This window comes from Coregonus clupeaformis, chromosome 5, assembly GCF_020615455.1.
Source record: "Coregonus clupeaformis isolate EN_2021a chromosome 5, ASM2061545v1, whole genome shotgun sequence".
Lineage (NCBI taxonomy): Eukaryota > Metazoa > Chordata > Actinopteri > Salmoniformes > Salmonidae > Coregonus > Coregonus clupeaformis.
This window is the reverse complement of record NC_059196.1, coordinates 2,215,016-2,234,526: the sequence shown is the minus strand read 5'-3', so window position 1 is coordinate 2,234,526 and position 19,511 is coordinate 2,215,016. Positions and strand designations below refer to the sequence as shown.

The window sequence follows — 19,511 nt, the reverse complement described above, 5'->3', positions numbered from 1 at the left end:
ATTTGACATGAAAATGGAGACCTGAGCATGCATTGTTAAGATTCAGGCTCACTGTTAGTAGTGGCTCCTATTCAAACAGATGATGGCATAGAAGTATTGATTTCATTAAAGTGATTGACATGACATGTGTAGAAAACTATTTATTGGGGGGTTATCAGTCAATGTAGTATTGACTATGCAGAATTTTTCCTGATCCTTTATTTTTCCTGATTGATCTTATGGGATATATTGTGAAAAATAATTCATTGTTGAGATTTGATTGATGCATAATTCTGTACATTAATTAAAGTGAAATGCTGAATTCATTGGAGATTCACAGTTTGTTGAACCTCCATATCCCTCTCTCCCCACAGGTGTTGAGCTCCACCTGAGGATGGCAGGAGATTCTCGAGTCCACATGGACCACGACATGGAGATAGGAGTCACACCCACAGCGGTAAGAACATGTTTTCCATCCGCACACACAGTCCTCTCCCTCCCCCATTTGTCCTGTGTAACACTGCTGGGAGGTAGAGAGAGAGAGAGAGAGAGGGGGCAGAGCGAGGAATAGGGAAAGACAGAGGGGGTAGTGAAAGATGGAAGTGTCTGGTGTAAGGGAAAAATATAAGGGGACAAGAGGGAACCATTGTGGATCATGAGTTTCCTATAAGAAGGGTGATCATGTGTGTGTGCCTGACTGTCTCTGCAGAAGAGGATGGATGGTTCAGCACACTACCATGGAGAGGGAAAGAGAGGATGATTGTGAGAAAACGACTCACACGTCCTGATAATGAATGGCGAAATAGTCTAGGTTGATTGTCTTTATTTAATGTATTATTCTTAACCGAGTGTGGTGAGGCAAACCAATTGTGGAAAAACACCAGCACACAGCAACTGCTAATGAATTTGTTTATGGAGTATCCGCCCTTGGGACGTCATTGACTCTGGGCTGGCTGCACTACTGTAGCACTGTCTGTGATGGCTTCATCAATCACTCAATTAGGAATTTCTTTAACACTCTCAAATGGAAACAAATAGGTCCATTGTCTATGATTTAGGACTGTACAGGTACAGATGTAGGATCTTCATTTGATCACCCTGTTGCAGGATAACTTGCAATGCAGGAATAAACTTTAAACTTGTAGTGTATTCAAGGTTTAAAAAGGCTTCTGAAGTTTGTAATTTCCACTTTGAAATTTACGAAAAATTTAGCAACCCCTAAAAAAAATGTCCATTCTAATCCACATAATAATTCACATTTCCTGTTGCTGCAGGATTATTTTCCTACTGTAGAAAACTGGCTCAAATTAAAATCCTACTGTACAATTAAAGGCCTTGAGGAAACGTAAACTGATCTTGTTGTAGGGGATGGCTAAAAGCTACCTTCTCGTAAGGAAATAGAGACATTACATTTTGAAGTAACCCCTGCTTTCTCCCAAACACACGTCACAGGAGCCCAATGTCATTGAGTGACTAATTGCTGTATTGGTCAATGGGTGTTGTCTTTCACTTCACTGTCAAACCTCTCATTAACGTATAATCTAGAGAAAGATCAATAAAGCAACGTCTGATACCTGGAATACTCTCTAATGTGTGTGTGTTTATAGAACTACAATGAAGAGTCCCTAACTAGAATTTCAAACAGTTGTCACGAATGTCGGTGGAATGCGGTAGGCCAGATTCAAGCGCAGGACACAGAATGAGATGAAGAACCACTTTACTGAGTAGTAAAGAAATACAAGCAAAACCCTCCAAACAACAAAGGAGGAGCAAAACCCGCTCACACTAATGGCACTCGTACCATACAATAAACACCAAACAGTGGACGTGAACAGGTTAAATAGGCAGACAAACTAACATAATGGGGAACAGGTGTGCAACAACAGACAACAATCAAGTGAACATAGAAACATAACAGAGCGGCAGCAGCTAGTACTCCGGTGACGAACGCCGAAGCCTGCCCGAGCCAGAAGGAAGGGAAGTCTCGGCAGAATCCGTGACAACAGTAGCTATGTTTCCATTAACTTGTCCAGTGGGATGGTTCTGATGAATTTCTCTCAACAAGGAGGGATCGAGGATATCCCTCCTAGGAACCCAGCACCGCTCCTCCGGACCGTACCCCTCCCACTCCACGAGATACTGCAGGCCCCCCACCCGACGCCTCAAATCCAGGATGGAACGGACCGAGTATGCCGGTACCCCCTCGATGTCCAGTGGGGGCGGAGGAACCTCCCGGATCTCAGATTCCTGGAGTGGACCAGCTACCACCGGCCTGAGGAGAGACACATGGAACGAGGGGTTAATACGATAATTAACAGGAAGTTGTAACCTATAACATACCTCGTTCAATCTCCTCAGGACTTTAAATGGGCCCACAAACCGCCTACCCAACTTCCGATAGGGCAGGCGAAGGGGCAGGTTTTGGGTCGAGAGCCAGACCCGGTCCCCCGGTGCATACACCGGAGCTTCACTGCCGTAGAGGTCGGCGCTCGCCTTCTGATGCCTGCTGGCCCGCTGCAGGCGTTCATGTGTAGCGTCCCAGGTCTCCTGTGAGCGCCGAACCCACTCGTCCACCGCAGGTACCTCGATCTGGCTCTGATGCCAAGGTGCCAGGGCCGGCAGATAACCTAACACACACTGGAATGGTGTGAGGTCAGTTGAGGAGTGGCGGTTGGAGTTTATAGCCATCTCTGCCCAGGGTAGGAAAACCGACTACTCCCCTCGCCAGTTCTGGCAATACGACCGCAGAAACCTACCCACCTCCTGGTTAATTCTCTCCACCTGCCCGTTACTCTCGGGGTGAAAACCTGAGGTAAGACTAACCGAGATCCCCAACCGTTCCATGAACGCCCTCCACACCCTTGAGGTGAACTGGGGACCCCGATCAGACACTATATCCTCAGGCACCCCGTAGTGCCGGAAGACATGTGTAAACAGGGCATCGGCAGTTTGTAGGGCCGTAGGGAGTCCGGACAGAGGAAGGAGGCGACAGGACTTAGAAAACCGATCCACAACGAATAGGATGGTTGTGTTCCCCCTTGAGGGAGAAAGATCAGTCATAAAATCCACCGATAGGTGGGACCAGGGTCGTTGTGGAACGGGTAGGGGTTGTAATTTCCCTCTAGGCAGGTGTCTAGGAGCCTTACACTGGGCGCATACAGAGCAGGAGGAAACATAAACCCTCACGTCCTTGGCTAAGGTGGGCCACCAGTACTTCCCACTAAGACAGGTCACTGTCCGACCGATGCCAGGATGACGTGTGAGCCCAATAGAGCAAACGATCGCGGACCTCTAGCGGTACATACTTACGACCCTCTGGACACTGGGGAGGAGAGGGTTCGCTACGTAACGCCCGTGTCAACCTCCCACACCACCGGTGCCACCAGACACGACACCGGAAGTATGGGAGTGGGCTCCACGGAACTCTCCTCCATGTCATACAGTCGGGACAGAGCACCTGCCTTAGCATTCTGGGAGCCCGGCCTGTAAGAAAGGGTGAAAACAAAACGGATTAGAAACATGGACCACCTTGCCTGGCGAGGGTTTAACCTCTTCGCCGCTCAGATGTACTCCAGATTGCGGTGGTCAGTCAAAATGAGAAAAGGGTGTTTAGCCCCCTCAAGCCAATGTCTCCACGCCTTCAGGGCTTTGACCACCGCCAACAACTCCCGGTCCCCCACATCATAGTTGCGCTCCGCCGGGCTGAGCTTCTTCGAAAAGAAAGCACAGGGGCGGAGCTTGGGTGACGTGCAGCTCCTTCAGGTGACTAAAAGCCCTGTCCGCCTCAGCTGACCACCGCAGACGCACCGGTCCCCCCTTCAGCAACGAGGTAATGGGAGCCGCTACCTGACCAAAGCCCCGGATAAACCTCCGGTAGTAGTTGGCAAACCCCAAGAAAGGCTGCATCTCCTTTACCGTGGTTGGAGTCGCCCAATTATGCATGGCCAAAACGCAGTCACTCTCCATCTTCACCCCAGATGCGGACATGTGGTACCCTAGGAAGGAGATGGACTCCTGAAAGAACAGGCATTTCTCTGCCTTAGCATACAGGTCATGCTCTAACAGTCTTTCAAGCACTTTATGCACCAGGGACACATGCTCGGCCCTTGTAGTGGAGTATATAAGTATGTCATCAATATACACCACTACCCCTTGTCCATGCAGGTCCCTGAAAATCTCATCCACAAATGATTGGAAGACTGATGGAGCATTCATTAACCCGTATGGCATGACAAGATACTCATAATGTCCAGAGGTGGTACTAAATGCCATCTTCCACTCATCTCCCTCCCGGATACGCACTAGGTTGTACGCGCTCCTGAGATTCAATTTTGTGAAGAAGCGTGCCCCGTGCAATGATTCCGACATACTAGCTATCAGGGGTAATGGATAGCTGTACTTGATGGTAATCTGATTTAAGCCACGGTAATCAATGCACGGGCGTAAACCACCATCCTTCTTCTTCACAAAAAATTAACTTGGGGAGTCAGGTGAAGTGGATGGCCGAATGTATCCCGGTCTTAGAGACTCGGTGACATATGTCTCCATAGCCGCACTCTCCTCCTGAGACAAAGGATACGTGACTCCGGGGAAGTGCAGCTCCTACCTGGAGATTTATCGCGCAATCCCCCGGACGATGAGGTGGTAATTTAGTCGCCCTCTTTTTACTGAAGGCGATAGCCAAATCGGCATACTCGGCAGGAATGTGCATAGTGGAAACCTGGTTTGGACTCTCCACCTTAGTTGCCCCCAAGGAAACTCCTACACACCTCCCTGAACACTGACCGGACCATCCCTTAAGAGCCCTCTGTTGCCATGAAATTGTGGGGTCATGAATGGTTAACCAGGGAAGACCCAACACCACAGGAAACGCAGGAGAATCAGATAGAGGCTAATCCTCTCCTCATGACCCCCCTGCGTCCTCATCAGAAGCGGGGTGGTGACCTCCCTGATTGTGCCTGACCCTAACGGGCGACTATCTAAGGCGTGCACAGGGAAAGGTTTATCAACAGACACAGTAGGAATCCCTAAACTACGAGCATGCTGGCAATCAATAAAATTCCCAGCCGCGCCTGAATCTACTAGCGCCTTATGCTGGGAATGGGAGGAAACTTCTGGGAAAACAATATCTATACACACATTAGCAACAGGATGCTCTGTGGGAGTCGGGTGCCTACTCACCTGAGATGGTCGACCAGTGCCCTGCCTCGACCTCCTGAAGACCCTCCCCAAGTCCGACCAGCAGTGTGTCCTCTGCGGCCACAGTTGGTGCAGGGGATGGTCCCTCTGTCCATCTCCCTAACCGCAGCACCCCCAAGCTCCATGGGGGTAGACTCTGAGGTGCTGGGGGATGGAAGGTCCAGGACCTCTATACCAGGCGGTGTCAGAGGAAGGCCCTCAAAATTGTCAAAGACTCCAGCCACCCTAGTCATAGACTGTTCTCTCTGCTACCGCACGGCAAGCGGTACCGGAGTGCCAAGTCTAGGTCCAAAAGACTTCTCAACAGCTTCTACCCCCAAGCCATAAGACTCCTGAACAGCTAATCATGGCTACCCGGAATATTTGCACTGCCCCCCCACCCCATCCTTTTTACGCTGCTGCTACTCTGTTAAGTATTTATGCATAGTCACTTTAACTCTACCCACATGTACATATTACCTCAACTACCTCAACTAGCCGGTGCCCCCTGCACATTGACTATCAACGGTACCCCCCTGTATATATAGCCTCCCTACTGTCACTTTATTTTACTGTATATATAGCCTCCCTACTGTCACTTTATTTTACTTCTGCTCTTTTTTTTCTCAACACTTTTTTGTTGTTGTTTTATTCTTACTTTTTTTGTTTAAAATAAATGCACTGTTGGTTAAGGGCTGTAAGTAAGCATTTCACTGTAATGTCTGCACCTGTTGTATTCGGCGCATGTGACCAATAAAATTTGATTTGATTTGATTTGATTTGAATGGACGGCCCCCGATCAGAACGTCCGCGGGCTGCCAATAGGTTATCCAACCTGATGGACATGTCCACCAATTGGTCCAGGGTGAGATCGGTGTCCCTGCAGGCCAGCTCCTGACGGACGTCCTCCCTTAAGCTGCAGTGATAATGGTCGATCAGGGCCCTCCAAAACAACAGAGGAGCAAAACCCACTCACAATAATGACACTCGTACCATACAATAAACACGCACACCAAACAGTGGACGTGAACAGGTTAAATAGGCAGACAAACTAACATAATGGGGAACAGGTGTGCAACAACAGACAACAATCAAGTGAACATAGAAACATATAACATAGAGCGGCAGCAGCTAGTATTCTGGTGACGACGAACGCCGAAGCCTGCCCGAGCCAGAAGGAAGGGCAGTCTCGGCAGAATCCGTGACAACAGTAGCTATGTTTCCATTAACTTGTGCAGTGATTTTTTCATAGAAAATAGATTCAATTGCCTGCTATGGTGCGTTTACATTTAACTATCGTGTGTGGATGAAAACAGCTGGCCGAAATGACATCACACCTAAAAAAAAAAAAAACTACAGTATTGATTAAAAATGAAGTGGTTGATATATTTCCATGACCTATTTCGGCAAATTGCGGATTAATAAATTGGTGACAGCCTGTATGCCCTCCCACCTATCTGTTTTATGTCTCAGGTAGCCCACAAAAGCCAGCATGGATAGCCATATTCTAATAATTCTTGTGTCAACGTATCGCCACGGTCCGTGCCATGGTGAAACTTGCACTCATGTAGATCTGAAATAATTAGATTGTGAAAGTTGCATCCAGCCAACCAGAAAAGCAAGTCGAAGCAAATCAGCTATTCTTGAAATTCAGGACAAGGATCCTGCAAAGATTTAACAGGCAGTAGGCATTTAGAATTAAATATGAAGTGTAGCTTCATAGTTACGTGTTGACATCACGTGCCCCGCGTACCTTCAAAATTATTTGGCAATCATTTATTAGAAAAACACTGTTTCCATCATCATTTGTCGCAATAAATAAAGTTTGACAAAATAAGAATCCACCCCTGTCGAATGGATACAAATGTTGTAGATCTTTACAAAATGTCTGTTTCCATTACGCGTCACAATTTTTTGTTGAATAAACCTGGGTCAATGGAAACCTGCCTACAGTATTTAGATCTATATTTAAATCATTTGCAGGACTATTGCATGTATTTTCAAGGGCATGTCTTTAATTTGAATTCCTTAAATTGAACATCAGGAGCCATTATTTCAGTTTTGGAGCTGGATCTGAATAATACTCAATACAGGTTGTAAAAAAAAAAGACTAGATTGGCAGCCTCGGATGTAACGTTACTCTGGCGAGAGACTGAGCAGTGAACACAGGTGTCTGATTAGCACCCAGAGATTCAGAGGGCACAGGAGGGACAACACCACAACAGCAATACCACATTTCAGCTAACAACTGAGCTTGTCATCTCCAACGATCAGGACACAGAGTGCCAATGTGCCCTTGGCCCGTGTGTGTGTGTGTGTGTGTGTGGGGTGAGGGGGGAGGGGGGGGTGAGGTACAGTGTGTGCCAGTGTCCCATAGGGGGTGAGGTACAGCACTAGGGACAGGGGAGGCGCAGCTGTGGAGACAGATCGCCTGGCTGGAGCCGGGCCAGCAGTGAGGAACGAAGACCCTGTACCCTTGTGTTCTCTCTCTCCTCTCTCCCACAGTCCTGGTGCACCATGTGCTTGGAGAGACACTCTCTCACACAATGTTATGGGAGCAGTTTTCAATTAGCCAGAGCATCGTATGAGGTCCTCACCCAGCACTGGTGCAGCAGAGACACAGTATATGTCGTATTTATTTACAGTTGGTCAACGAGGGTGGCAGTTGAAGGTGGTTGAGGATGAAATCAAAGCAATTACTCTCATATAACATGACAGTGTGACAGCACTGCAATGCACACATTGTAGCAACAAGTGTAATATGAGGATGTTTTACATATTATAGCAACAAGGGTAATATGAGGACATTGCACATGAATAGAGGCAGATGTTTTTGCTGACCATTTGACCTGACCAGGAAAAACAATGGCCTCTAGCGATAGACTGTAACGAGAGCTCAGTATTTTTCCTGAACTGGTCACTCCTGGCTCCACACAGTGGCGCAGTGGTCTAAGGCACTGCATCGCAGTGCTAGCTGTGCTACTAGAGATCCTGGTTCGAATCCAGGTTCTGTCGTAGCCGGCCGCGACCGGGAGACCCATGGGGCGGCGCACAATTCGTCCAGGGTAGGGGAGGGAACGGCCGGCAGGGATGTAGCTCAGTTGGTAGAGCATGGCGTTTGCAACGCCAGGGTTGTGTGTTCGATTCCCACAGGGGGCCAGTATGAAAAAATAAAATAATAATAATGTATTCACTCACTAACTGTAAGTCGCTCTGGATAAGAGCGTCTGCTAAATGACTAAAATGTAAATGAACTACTGAAGACAATGATATTGTCACCAACGTCTCTGCGGAACTGTCTCTCTGTCTCTCCAGGTGCAAAAGCTTCCTAAACACATGCGGGAGGCCCAGATCTCCACTGAGCGCACCCACCTCATCGCCGACCCCATCAAGAAGCCCCGGCAACGCTATGTGCAGAAAGACGGCAAGTGCAACGTTCACCACGGCAACGTGCAGGAGACCTACCGTTACCTTAGCGACCTGTTCACCACCCTGGTGGACCTGCGCTGGCGCTTCAGCCTCTTCATCTTCACTCTGGTCTACGTGGTCAACTGGCTGTTCTTCGGCCTGCTGTGGTACATCATCGCCCTGATCCGAGGGGACCTGTGGCACAGCGACGAGGAGGGCTGGACCCCCTGTGTTGAGAACCTCAACAGCTTCGTCTCGGCCTTCCTCTTCTCCATCGAGACGGAGACCACCATCGGCTACGGCTACCGCGTCATCACAGAGAAGTGCCCTGAGGGCATCATCCTGCTGCTGATCCAGGCCATCCTGGGCTCCATTGTCAATGCCATGATGGTGGGCTGCATGTTCGTGAAGATCTCCCAGCCCAAGAACCGCGCCGAGACGCTCATGTTCTCCCACAAGGCGGTGATCTCTGTGCGGGACAACAAGTTGTGTCTCATGTTCAGAGTCGGGGACCTGCGCAACTCCCACATCGTGGAGGCCTCCATCCGGGCCAAGCTGATCCGCTCACAGCAGACCAAGGAGGGGGAGTTCATTCCTCTCAACCAGACGGATATCAACATCGGCTTCGACACGGGAGACGACCGTCTCTTCCTGGTCTCCCCACTCATAATCTCCCATGAGATCAATGAGAAGAGCCCCTTCTGGGAGCTGTCCCAGGCGCAGATGGACAAGGAGGAGTTTGAGATTGTGGTCATCCTGGAGGGCATGGTCGAAGCTACAGGTACGTCCTCTTGAACCAAGGCTAATAGGTCACCAGAGTATAGGTTACCAGGTTAGTGGTCACCTGAGTGAAGTTCACTAGTGTATTGGTCCGCTAGCCCATATACCCTTCATGTACAGTCGTGGTCAAAAGTTTTGAGAATGACACAAGTATTGGTCTTCACAAAGTTCGCTGCTTCAGTGTTATAAGATATTTTTGTCAAATGTTACAATGGTATACTGAAGTATAATTACAAGCATTCCATAAGTGTCAAAGGCTTTTATTGACAATTACATTAAGTTTATGCAAAGAGTCAATATTTGCAGTGTTGACCCTTCTTTTTCAAGACCTCTGCAATCCACCCTGGCATGCTGTCAATTGACTTCTGGGCCACATCCTGACTGATGGCAGCCCCTTCTTGCATAATCGATGTCAGAATTTGTGGGTTTTTGTTTGCCCACCCGCCTCTAGAGGATCGACCACAAGTTCTCAATGGGATTAAGGTCTGCTGAGTTTCCTGGCCATGGACTCAAAATGTCGATGTTTTGTTCCCCGAGCCACTTAGTTATCACTTTTGCCTTATGGCAAGGTGCTCCATCATGCTGGAAAAGGCATTGGTCGTCACCAAACTGTTCTTGGATGGTTGGGAGAAGTTGCTCTCGGAGGATGTGTTGGTACCATTCTTTATTCATGGCTGTGTTCTTAGGCAAAAATGTGAGTGAGCCCACTCCCTTGGCTGAGAAGCAACCCCACACATGAATGGTCTCAGGATGCTTTACTGTTGGCATGACACAGGACTGATGGTAGCACTCACCTTGTCTTCTCCGGACAAGGTGTTTTCCGGATGCCCCAATCAATCGGAAAGGGGATTCATCAGAGAAAATGACTTTACCCCAGTCCTCAGCAGTCCAATCCCTGTACCTTTTGCAGAATATCAGTCTGTCCCTGATGTTTTCCTGGAGAGAAGTGGCTTCTTTGCTGCCCTTCTTGACACCAGGCCATCCTCCAAAAGTCTTCGCCTCACTGTGCGTGCAGATGCACTCACACCTGCCTGCTGCCATTCCTGAGCAAGCTCTGCACTGGTGGTGCCCCAATCCCGCAGCTGAATCAACTTTAGGAGACGGTCCTGGCGCTTGCTGGACTTTCTTGGGCGCCCTGACGCCTTCTTCACAACAATTGAACCTCTCTCCTTGAAGTTCTTGATGATCCGATAAATGGTTGATTTAGGTGCAATCTTACTAGCGGCAATATCCTTGCCTGTGAAGCCCTTTTTGTGCAAAGCAATGACGTGTTTCCTTGCAGGTAACCATGGTTAACAGAGGAAGAACAATGATTTCAAGCACCACCCTCCTTTTAAAGCTTCCAGTCTGTTATTCTAACTCAATCAGCATGACAGAGTGATCTCCAGCCTTGTCCTTGTCAACACTCTCACCTGTGTTAACGAGAGAATCACTGACATGATGGCAGCTGGTCCTTTTGTGGCAGGGCTGCAGTGGAAATGTTTTTTGGGGATTAAGTTAATTTTCATGGCAAAGAGGGACTTTGCAATTAATTGCAATTCATCTGATCACTCTTCATGACATTCTGGAGTAAATGCAAATTGACATCACCAAAACTGAGGCAGCAGACTTTGTGAAAATGTGTATTTGTGTCATTCTCAAAACATTTGACCACGACTGTAGACCTGAAATAATTAGATAGGTATAAGCAATATAGTAGTAGTTCCACCTTGCCTTTTGATAGGATTGGGGGAATTGACCAATAATTTTGCATCTACACAAGTGCATAGGGGGTAAGGGGGTAAGCTGGGGGTTGTTTCTGGATAGGGCCTTGGTCAGTTCCATTTCAACTCTTGTCTGTTCAGTAAATCCATTGTGGTTCTTCATATTCATTGATAATTTCATATCTTTCATTCAACAAACGACAATTTCAAACCCATACAAACACAATTTCTAGAGTCACCATGTGGTATGGATCTGCATATACAGTAATACATATATTTACAACTCAGGTAAATATGGCTGTTATAGTTTCATATGAGACCATTATTTTTATTTTTTAATAAAGCTTTTTGAGAGCATCGTTTATTTCCTGTTACCATGACCATCTATGTAATTTTCCACAAAGACAAATTACCAAAAAAAGAACAGCGGCCAATGTCTTTATTTGGAAGGTTGTTGCAGGTAGGCAAATGTTTCCACATCCATACTGAGGCCCCCATCTCCCCTATGTTGGTGCATCAGGGAGGCCTCTTTGAGATGCAACCCCCCTGGAGCGTTAGCTGCCCACACTGGTCTGTGTTTGGGGAGAGGTGGTGCAGTAATGAAAGCAACCGCTCCAGGGGGGTTGCTGACAGCACTGGCCTGACCAACGCATTCTCTTCTCTGGAAAGTTACCACCAAAAACACAGAACCACCTTTTTATACATGTCTGTAAAAAAGCCAGGAAAAGGTGATGAAACTTTTTTTTTCTTAACATTTAAATTCAAGCTGTAAAAAAACTCTCCCATGCCTAATTCAATTTGAATTAATTGCATTCACGAGATCCCCAGCTAGCTTCCTGGTAGCCTTGGAAGTCTTTGTATGCAATATTGATTGAGGAAATCTGCTTATTTATCACAGTAGCAGAGGGAATATAGACACTTGTACAGCCCTGGCCACACTCCACTGCTAATTCCTTATTTGCTTCTCCTAATATGTTCCTGTGGTGTATTAGTCCACTCAGGTAAACACTGTATGTGCAAGCCTTACGCATTGTGTATTGGCCTTTGTTGGAGGACAGATTATAATGCACTAATCTAAATACAATGCATTATACATGTCACTTGCTTACTTTATTCGGTAGGGTCATGTTTTTTCTTCATCCTAGTGAACATTAATGTTTTTAAAAAGAAAGGAGAACCAAGGCACTCTTCATGTAATTACAATGCCTTTATTTGTATGGCATGTTCAATGAAACAAATATTTTAAAACTCTGACACATTTCGGCAGCAGGGCCTTCGTCAGGGAGTACAAAGATACAATGATACAATTATTTCTGTGTGCACCTTGATGAAGGCCTAGCCCAAAGGCAGGCAGATGGCGATATTGAGTCGCTTCATCTTACAGTCCAAAGGGAACGTATGCAGCCTGCTATACACTCGTATCCCCGTGGACCGCAAAGGCGTCAATTTCCTCCTTAACTCGATTTAATGGTGAGAAGGTGGGGGGAAAAACGGGGGAAATATGCATACTTACTTCATGAATCACCATTTTCCACCACCATGCTAGAGTGGCTAAATGCTAGTCCCGGATGTTGCGTATCGCGTTCAGCCAATCAGGTTGCAGCAGTCTCTTGTTTACCCTGAATACTGTACGCAATGTCAGGAAGTAGCATTAGCCACCCTAGCATGTTGGTGGAAAATTGTTTAGTTTAGTCCGTTTGTAACATTACTTGTAGCTGTATAATCTGTTTGTTTGTGTTGTTGGTCTTGGCTAGCTTAATGATCCGGTCGGTAGCTAGCTAGCACTCACTCACGCACTCACTCACGTGGCTGCTAGCGCCTTCATGAAAAGGGACATGAGGGAAGCTCTACAATATTAGGTTTTTCTAAGTAGAGAGAACGCTCGGGAGCAGGCAATGTTGAAAAGTAATATTTAGACCTGTTGTACTTTTCTTAAATTTAGTTTTATAATTGACTAAAACAAGCAGACAACAAGAAAATCGTTTTTGAAAAAATTAACGTTTTAGCTGTGAACCAATTGGGTAACCTAGGTAACCACAGGTTGTTTTCCCCACAGGCGAACGGGGCCGCGACGTTCTACCTCTGGTGGCACAGCATTACACGATGGCATGGCTCTGTAAATCTGGTTTTGGTTTGGGTACCGTGAAGAAACCCATTGTGGCGTGTCTGGTGGGGTATGTCTGTTTAAAGTATATGCAGGTAGCCTAGCGGTTAAGAGGTTTGAGACAGTAACCGAAAAGTTACTGGTTTGAATCCCTGAGCCGACTAGGTGAAAAATGTGTCGATGTGCCCTTGAAAAAGGCACTTAACCCCAATTGCTCCTGTCAGTTGCTCTGGATAAGAGTGTCTGCTAAATGACTAAAATGTATGTAAATAGATTATACAAGTGGTTAGGCATTTTTAACATACAGCTGTTTCTCAAAAAGAGAAGTAGTCAATCTTTCCTCAACCAGGAAAGACTATCATGCATGTTGTTGATGTTAGTTTTGTGTGTGCAGTTAAGGACAAGGCATTTTGAACCAGCTGCAGCTTTGCTAGGTCTTTCTTTGTCGCACCTGACCATATTACCAGACAGTAATCAAGATGGACAAGACCAGAGCCTGAATAACTAGTACAGTTCATCTTTGTGTAAAAAACGCAGAACATCTTTTTATAACAGACATATCTCTCCCCATCTTATAAATGCAGTGACTACAAGAAAAACCCAGCAGCATAATTAGGAATATTTTAATCGGTGGACAGAGGATTTTCAGTTTGCATTTTAACCTCCCCTGTTTTTAAAATACAGAAATCACCAACATCTAATTTTATCTGGCACGTCTTTTCATGCATGTGAACATTTCTGCTCTAGTTCTTTTAGGATTTGTATTTATTTAATTTGTCTTTCCTTACCACCAGTAGTCAACCCTCACACTCACACCGTGCCTGATGCCTAGACTCAGGCATTAAATCGCATCGCCTTCCTCTTGACCAGTAAGAGCATGGCACACTGGACCGTGTCACATGGCAATCACTGATCATTGAGTAATTCTGACCCCTCCTCCACTATGTCATGATACTAAAGGGGTCTTTAGCAATCACAAACTTTTCTCACAGGAATTAACAGAAGGACCTCTCCCGACCTGGGAATTGTGGCCTTCAACCATTTTGCATTAAATGTTGTTCATCTGCAGGAGAGGAAATCCATGCTACAGGGGGGATATGGTCGGCTCTTGCTAATGACATTGATTTTGTGGACTTTGTGTAAATTACAAAGTACTGCATCTGACGAATGGCCCAAGTGATCAGTCATCTTGGTATTGGCTATAAGCCAGAGAAAGCATAGGCCTACAACTCTTACTGTTTGATCAAAGCCCACAGTACCTAGATTGGGTGATGATGGTTCACTTATTTTTTTGGCGTTACTCAGAGTTAACAACCAGTGGATGTATTATAAGGTCAAAGACACCATTACAGTATATGTATTTGTATTTTTGTATTTATTAAGGATCCCCATTAGATGCTGCCAAGGCAGCAGCTACTCTTCCTGGGGTCCTGCAACATTAAGGCAGTTATATACAATTTAAAATATGACATGACATATTTCATAACACTTTACCCAATACATTTAGTGTGTTCCCTCAGGCCACTACTCCACTATCATATATTTACAATACAACGTCCATGTGTACATGTGTGTAGAGTGAGTGTCTATATGTATGTGTGTATGTACCTGTGTGTGTGTCTCTTCACAGTCCCCGCTGTTCCACAAGGTGTATTTTTACCTATTTTTTAAAATCTGATTATACTGCTTGCATCAGTTACCTGATGTGGAATAGAGTTTCATGTAGTCATGGCTCTATTTAGTACTGTGCGCCTCCCATAGTCCGTTCTGGACTTGGGGACTGTGACAAGACCTCTGGTGGCATGTCTTGTGGGGTATGCATGGGTGTCCGAGATGTGTGCCAGTATTCCAAACAGACAGCTCGGTACATTCAGCTCGTCGACACCTCTCACAAAAACAAGCAGTGATGAAGTCAATCTCTCTTCCACTCTGAGCCAGGAGAGACTGACATGCATGTCATCAATGTTAGCTCTCCGTGTACTTTTAAGGGCCAGCCGTGCTGCCCTTTTCTGAGCCAACTGCAATTTTCCCAAGTCATTCTTTGTGGCACCTTACCACACTACTGAACAGTAGTCTAGGTGCAACAAAACTAGGGCCTGTAGGACCTGCCTTGTTGATAGTCTTGTTAAGAAGGTAGAGCAGCGCTTAATTATGGACATACTTCTCCCCATCTTAGCTACTGTTGTATCAATATGCTTTGACCATGACAGTCTACAATTCAGGGTTACTCCAAGCAGTTTAGTCACCTCAATTTGCTCAATTTCCACATTATTCATTACGAGATGTAGATGAGGTTTAGGGTTTAGTGAATGATTTCACCCAAATACAATGCTTTTAGTTTTGGAAATATTCAGGACTAACTTATTCCTTGCCACCCATTCCGAAACTAACTGCAACTCTTTGTTAAGTGTTTCAGTTATTTCAGTTGCTGTAGTAGCTGACGTGTATAGTGTTGAGTCATCCACATAGACACACTGGCTTTACTCAAAGCCAGTGGCATGTCGTTAGCAAAGATGGAAAAAAGCAAAGGGCCTAGACAGCTGCCCTTGGGAATTCCTGATTCTACCTGGATTATGTTTGAGAGGCTTCCATTAAAGAACACCCTCTGTGTTCTGTTAGACAAGTAATTATTTATCCACATTATAGCAGGGGGTGTAAAGCCATAACACATTTGTCTTTCCAGCAGCAGACTATGATCGATAATGTCAAAAGCCGCACTGAAGTCTAACAAAACAGCCCCCACAATCTTTTTATCATCAATTTCTCTCAGCCAATCATCAGTCATTTGTGTAAGTGCTGTGCTTGTTGAATATCCTTTTCTATAAGCATGCTGAAAGTTTGTTGTCAATTTGTTTACAGTAAAATAGCATTGTATCTGGTCAAACATAATTTTTTCCAATAGTTTACTAAGGGTTGGTAACAGGCTAATTGGTCGGCTGTTTGAGCCAGTAAAGGGGGCTGTACTATTCTTAGGTAGCGGAATTACTTTTGCTTCCCTCCAAGCCTGGGGGCACACACATTCTAGTAGGCTTAAATTGAAAATATGGCAAATAGGAGTGACAATATTGTCCGCTATTATCCTCAGCAATTTTCCATCCAAGTTGTCAGACCCCAGTGGCTTGTCATTGTTAATAGACAACAATAATTTTTTCACCTCTTCCACACTCACTTTACAGAATTCAAAATTACAATGCTTGTCTTTCATAATTTGGTCAGATACACTTGGATGTGTAGTGTCAGCAATTGTTGCTGGCATGTCATGCCTAAGTTTGTTAATCTTGCCAACCTAAAAGGGATTTACCAGTTTCTACAGTCATTTTCTTAATGGGTGCATGCTTATTAGTAACTGGAATAAGCAATTTCATAAATGTGTCAAGTGCAGTGTCTGTTTGCTCCTCATTACACACCCCGGACCAACATATATTCTTTACATCAACAACATAGGAATCACTACAAAACGTATTGTATGACCTCTTATTGTATGACACAATATTAGGCCCAGCCTTTGGAACTTTGGTTTTCCTAGATATGGCTTCTATATTGTGATCACTACATCCAATGGACTTGGATACTGCTTTCAAACAAATCTCTGCAGCATTAGTAAAGATATGATCTATGTCCTGAGTGGCGCAGTGGTCTAAGGCACTGCATCGCAGTGCTAACTGTGCCACTAGAGATCCTGGTTCGAATCCAGGCTCTGTCGCAGCCGGCCGCGACCGGGAGACTCATGGGCGGCGCACAATTGGCCCAGCGTCGTCTAGGGTAGGGGAGGGAATGGCCGGCAGGGATGTAGCTCAGTTGATAGAGCATGGCGTTTGCAACGCCAGGGTTGTGGGTTCGATTCCCACGGGGGGCCAGTATAAAAAAAAAAATGTAATCACTAACTGTAAGTCGCTCTGGATAAGAGCGTCTGCTAAATGACTGTAATGTGGATGAATTAATTATTGTACTGTTTGTAACCACCCTGGTAGGTTGACTGATAACCTGAACCAGGTTGCAGACACTGGTTACAGTTTGAAGCTTTCTCTTGAGTGGGCAGCCTGATGACAGCCAGTCAATATTTAAATCACCCAGAAAGTATACCTCTCTATTGATATCACATACATTATCAAGCATTTCACACATGTTATCCAGATACTGACTGTTAGCACTTGGTGGTCTATAGCAGCTTCCCACCAGAATTGGCTTTAGGTGAGGCAGATGAACCTGTAGCCATATTACTTCAACAGTATTTAACATGAGATCCTCTCTAATCTTCACAGGAATGGGGTTCTGTATATAAACAGCAACACCTCCACCATTGGCATTTCTATATTTTCTGTAAATGTTATAACCTTGTATTGCTACCACTGTATCATCAAAGGTATTATCTAAGTGAGTTTCAGAGATAGTCAGAATATGAATGTCATCTGTTACTAGCAAATTATTGATTTCATGAACCTTGTTTCTTAAGCTACATATGTTAACGTGGGCTATTTTGAGCACTTTCCTTCTGGGATGCTTACTTGTTTTTATTGCTTTACTGGGAAGCTTAGCAGCAGTAGATGTGCTCATGTGCTAACAGTATAAATCTGGTTCTTAGGCACATGATTACTGCACACAATAGCTGTAGGATCAGCGGTGGCGTTCAGGGCAGTTAGAGGGACATAAATTAGGTTACTTATATTGTGACTACTGACGCCCCTGATGTAATGTACATTTGCTGAAGCATTTTGACAACTCTGCGTCACAAAGGTAGGGATTAGCTGAGCTGGGCTTGGGTCATTGCTAAGTCATTGTCTCAACGCAGCCTTATAATGCTGTGAAAGGATCCAGGAACCCAAATTATTTGAGTGGATCCCATCCTCCTTATAAAATGTGTTTTGTTTCCAAAAGGTATCAAAATTGACAACAAAAGTTACACCCATTGAGCTGCAATAATCACGTAGCCAGTTGTAAAGAGCAAGAATCCTGCTAAAGCATTCAATGCCACAATTCAGAGAGGGCACATGGCCAGATATTATGGGTTTTTTGTTAGTGTCTAGCAGAGAGTCAATCAAATTCAGTTTCAACTGTTCAGAGCTGCCCTTCATAATGTCATTAAAACCCACATGGACTACGATAGAATCGATTTCCATGTCCTGACACATTCGGGATCAGCTTAGTAATGTCATTTACTCGAGCTCCGGGATAGGACATTGTTTTTGCACCAGGAACGGTCACATTTCTTACCATGGAGCTGCCTAAAATCACGGCTGGCGAGAAGGACAAGGAAATTCGCCCACTCCCACACTTCACAGGATGCAGGCCTCTGTCACGATCGTTGACAGATGAAGCGGACCAAGGCGCAGCGTGATAAGCGTACATTCTTTATTTGTGTACACAACACGAACCAAAACAATAAACAAACGATACGTGAAGTCCTAGGTCACAACACAAACCTTTCGGAACAAGATCCCACAAAATACTAGTGAAAACAGGCTGCCTAAGTATGGTCCCCAATCAGAGACAACGAGCTACAGCTGCCTCTGATTGGGAACCACCCTGGCCAACATAGATCTAAACGATCTAGAACGAAAACATAGAAAATGTAACAGAAATTCCACACCCTGGCTCAACATTTAAGAGTCCCCCGAGCCAGGGCGTGACAGTACCCCAAAGGCGCGGACTGCGACCGCGCCACCAACACAACGGGGTAGGGGCCGGGTGGGCATTCCGCCTGGAGGCGGATCCGGCTCCGGACATGACCACCACTCTCTGTCTACCCCCGTAGCGCCCCTGGTCTGGTCTGGCCCCGCTGGCCGGAGCTGGACTGGACACCGGTGGAGCGGATTGCTCTGGCTCGGTGTGGAGCAGCTGACCGGTGCCGGACCAGGCACCGGTGGAACAGGCAACGGACCGTGCCGGACTGACGACGCCGCACCACTGGCTTGGTGCGGGAGCAGGAACGGGCCGGACCGGGCTGGCGACGCGCACCACTGGCTTGGTGCCGGGAGCAGGAACGGGCCGGACCGGGCTGACGACGCGCACCACTGGCTTGGTGCGGGGAGCAGGAACAGGTCGGGCCGGACTGGGAACACACACCACTGGCCTTGTGCGGGAATCAGGAACGGGCCGGACCGGACTGGTGACACACACCACTTGCTTGGTGCGAGGAGCGGGACTGGGTTTCCTCATAAACCTCCGCTCCCTCTGCTGCCTAACCAGTTCCTCTCGCCGTGCCTCTACACTCTCCTTCTCCCTCGTGACCAATAGCCCCCGTAACCTGGTGGCCTCCTCTCCTAGTCCGCCGATTCGCCCTGTAGCTGCCTCCAGCAGCCCCGTCGTCCACGCCGTGTGCCCCCCCCAAAATGTTTTATTGGGGTTGCCTCTCGCGTGTC

General features: G+C 46.3%; 1 protein-coding gene across 2 annotated transcripts in view; it reads left to right on the top strand.

The window, feature by feature from the left end:
• Positions 1-19,511, top strand: part of LOC121558463 (G protein-activated inward rectifier potassium channel 4-like) — a 50,560-nt gene that overhangs the window by 20,471 nt on the left and 10,578 nt on the right. For both annotated transcript variants that reach the window (XM_041871841.1, XM_041871845.2), the window contains exons 2-3: positions 354-436; positions 8,473-9,346. In XM_041871841.1, coding sequence (XP_041727775.1) covers positions 374-436; positions 8,473-9,346 — 937 coding nt within the window. In that variant the 5' untranslated portion in view covers positions 354-373. The remainder of the gene's footprint in view (positions 1-353; positions 437-8,472; positions 9,347-19,511) is intronic.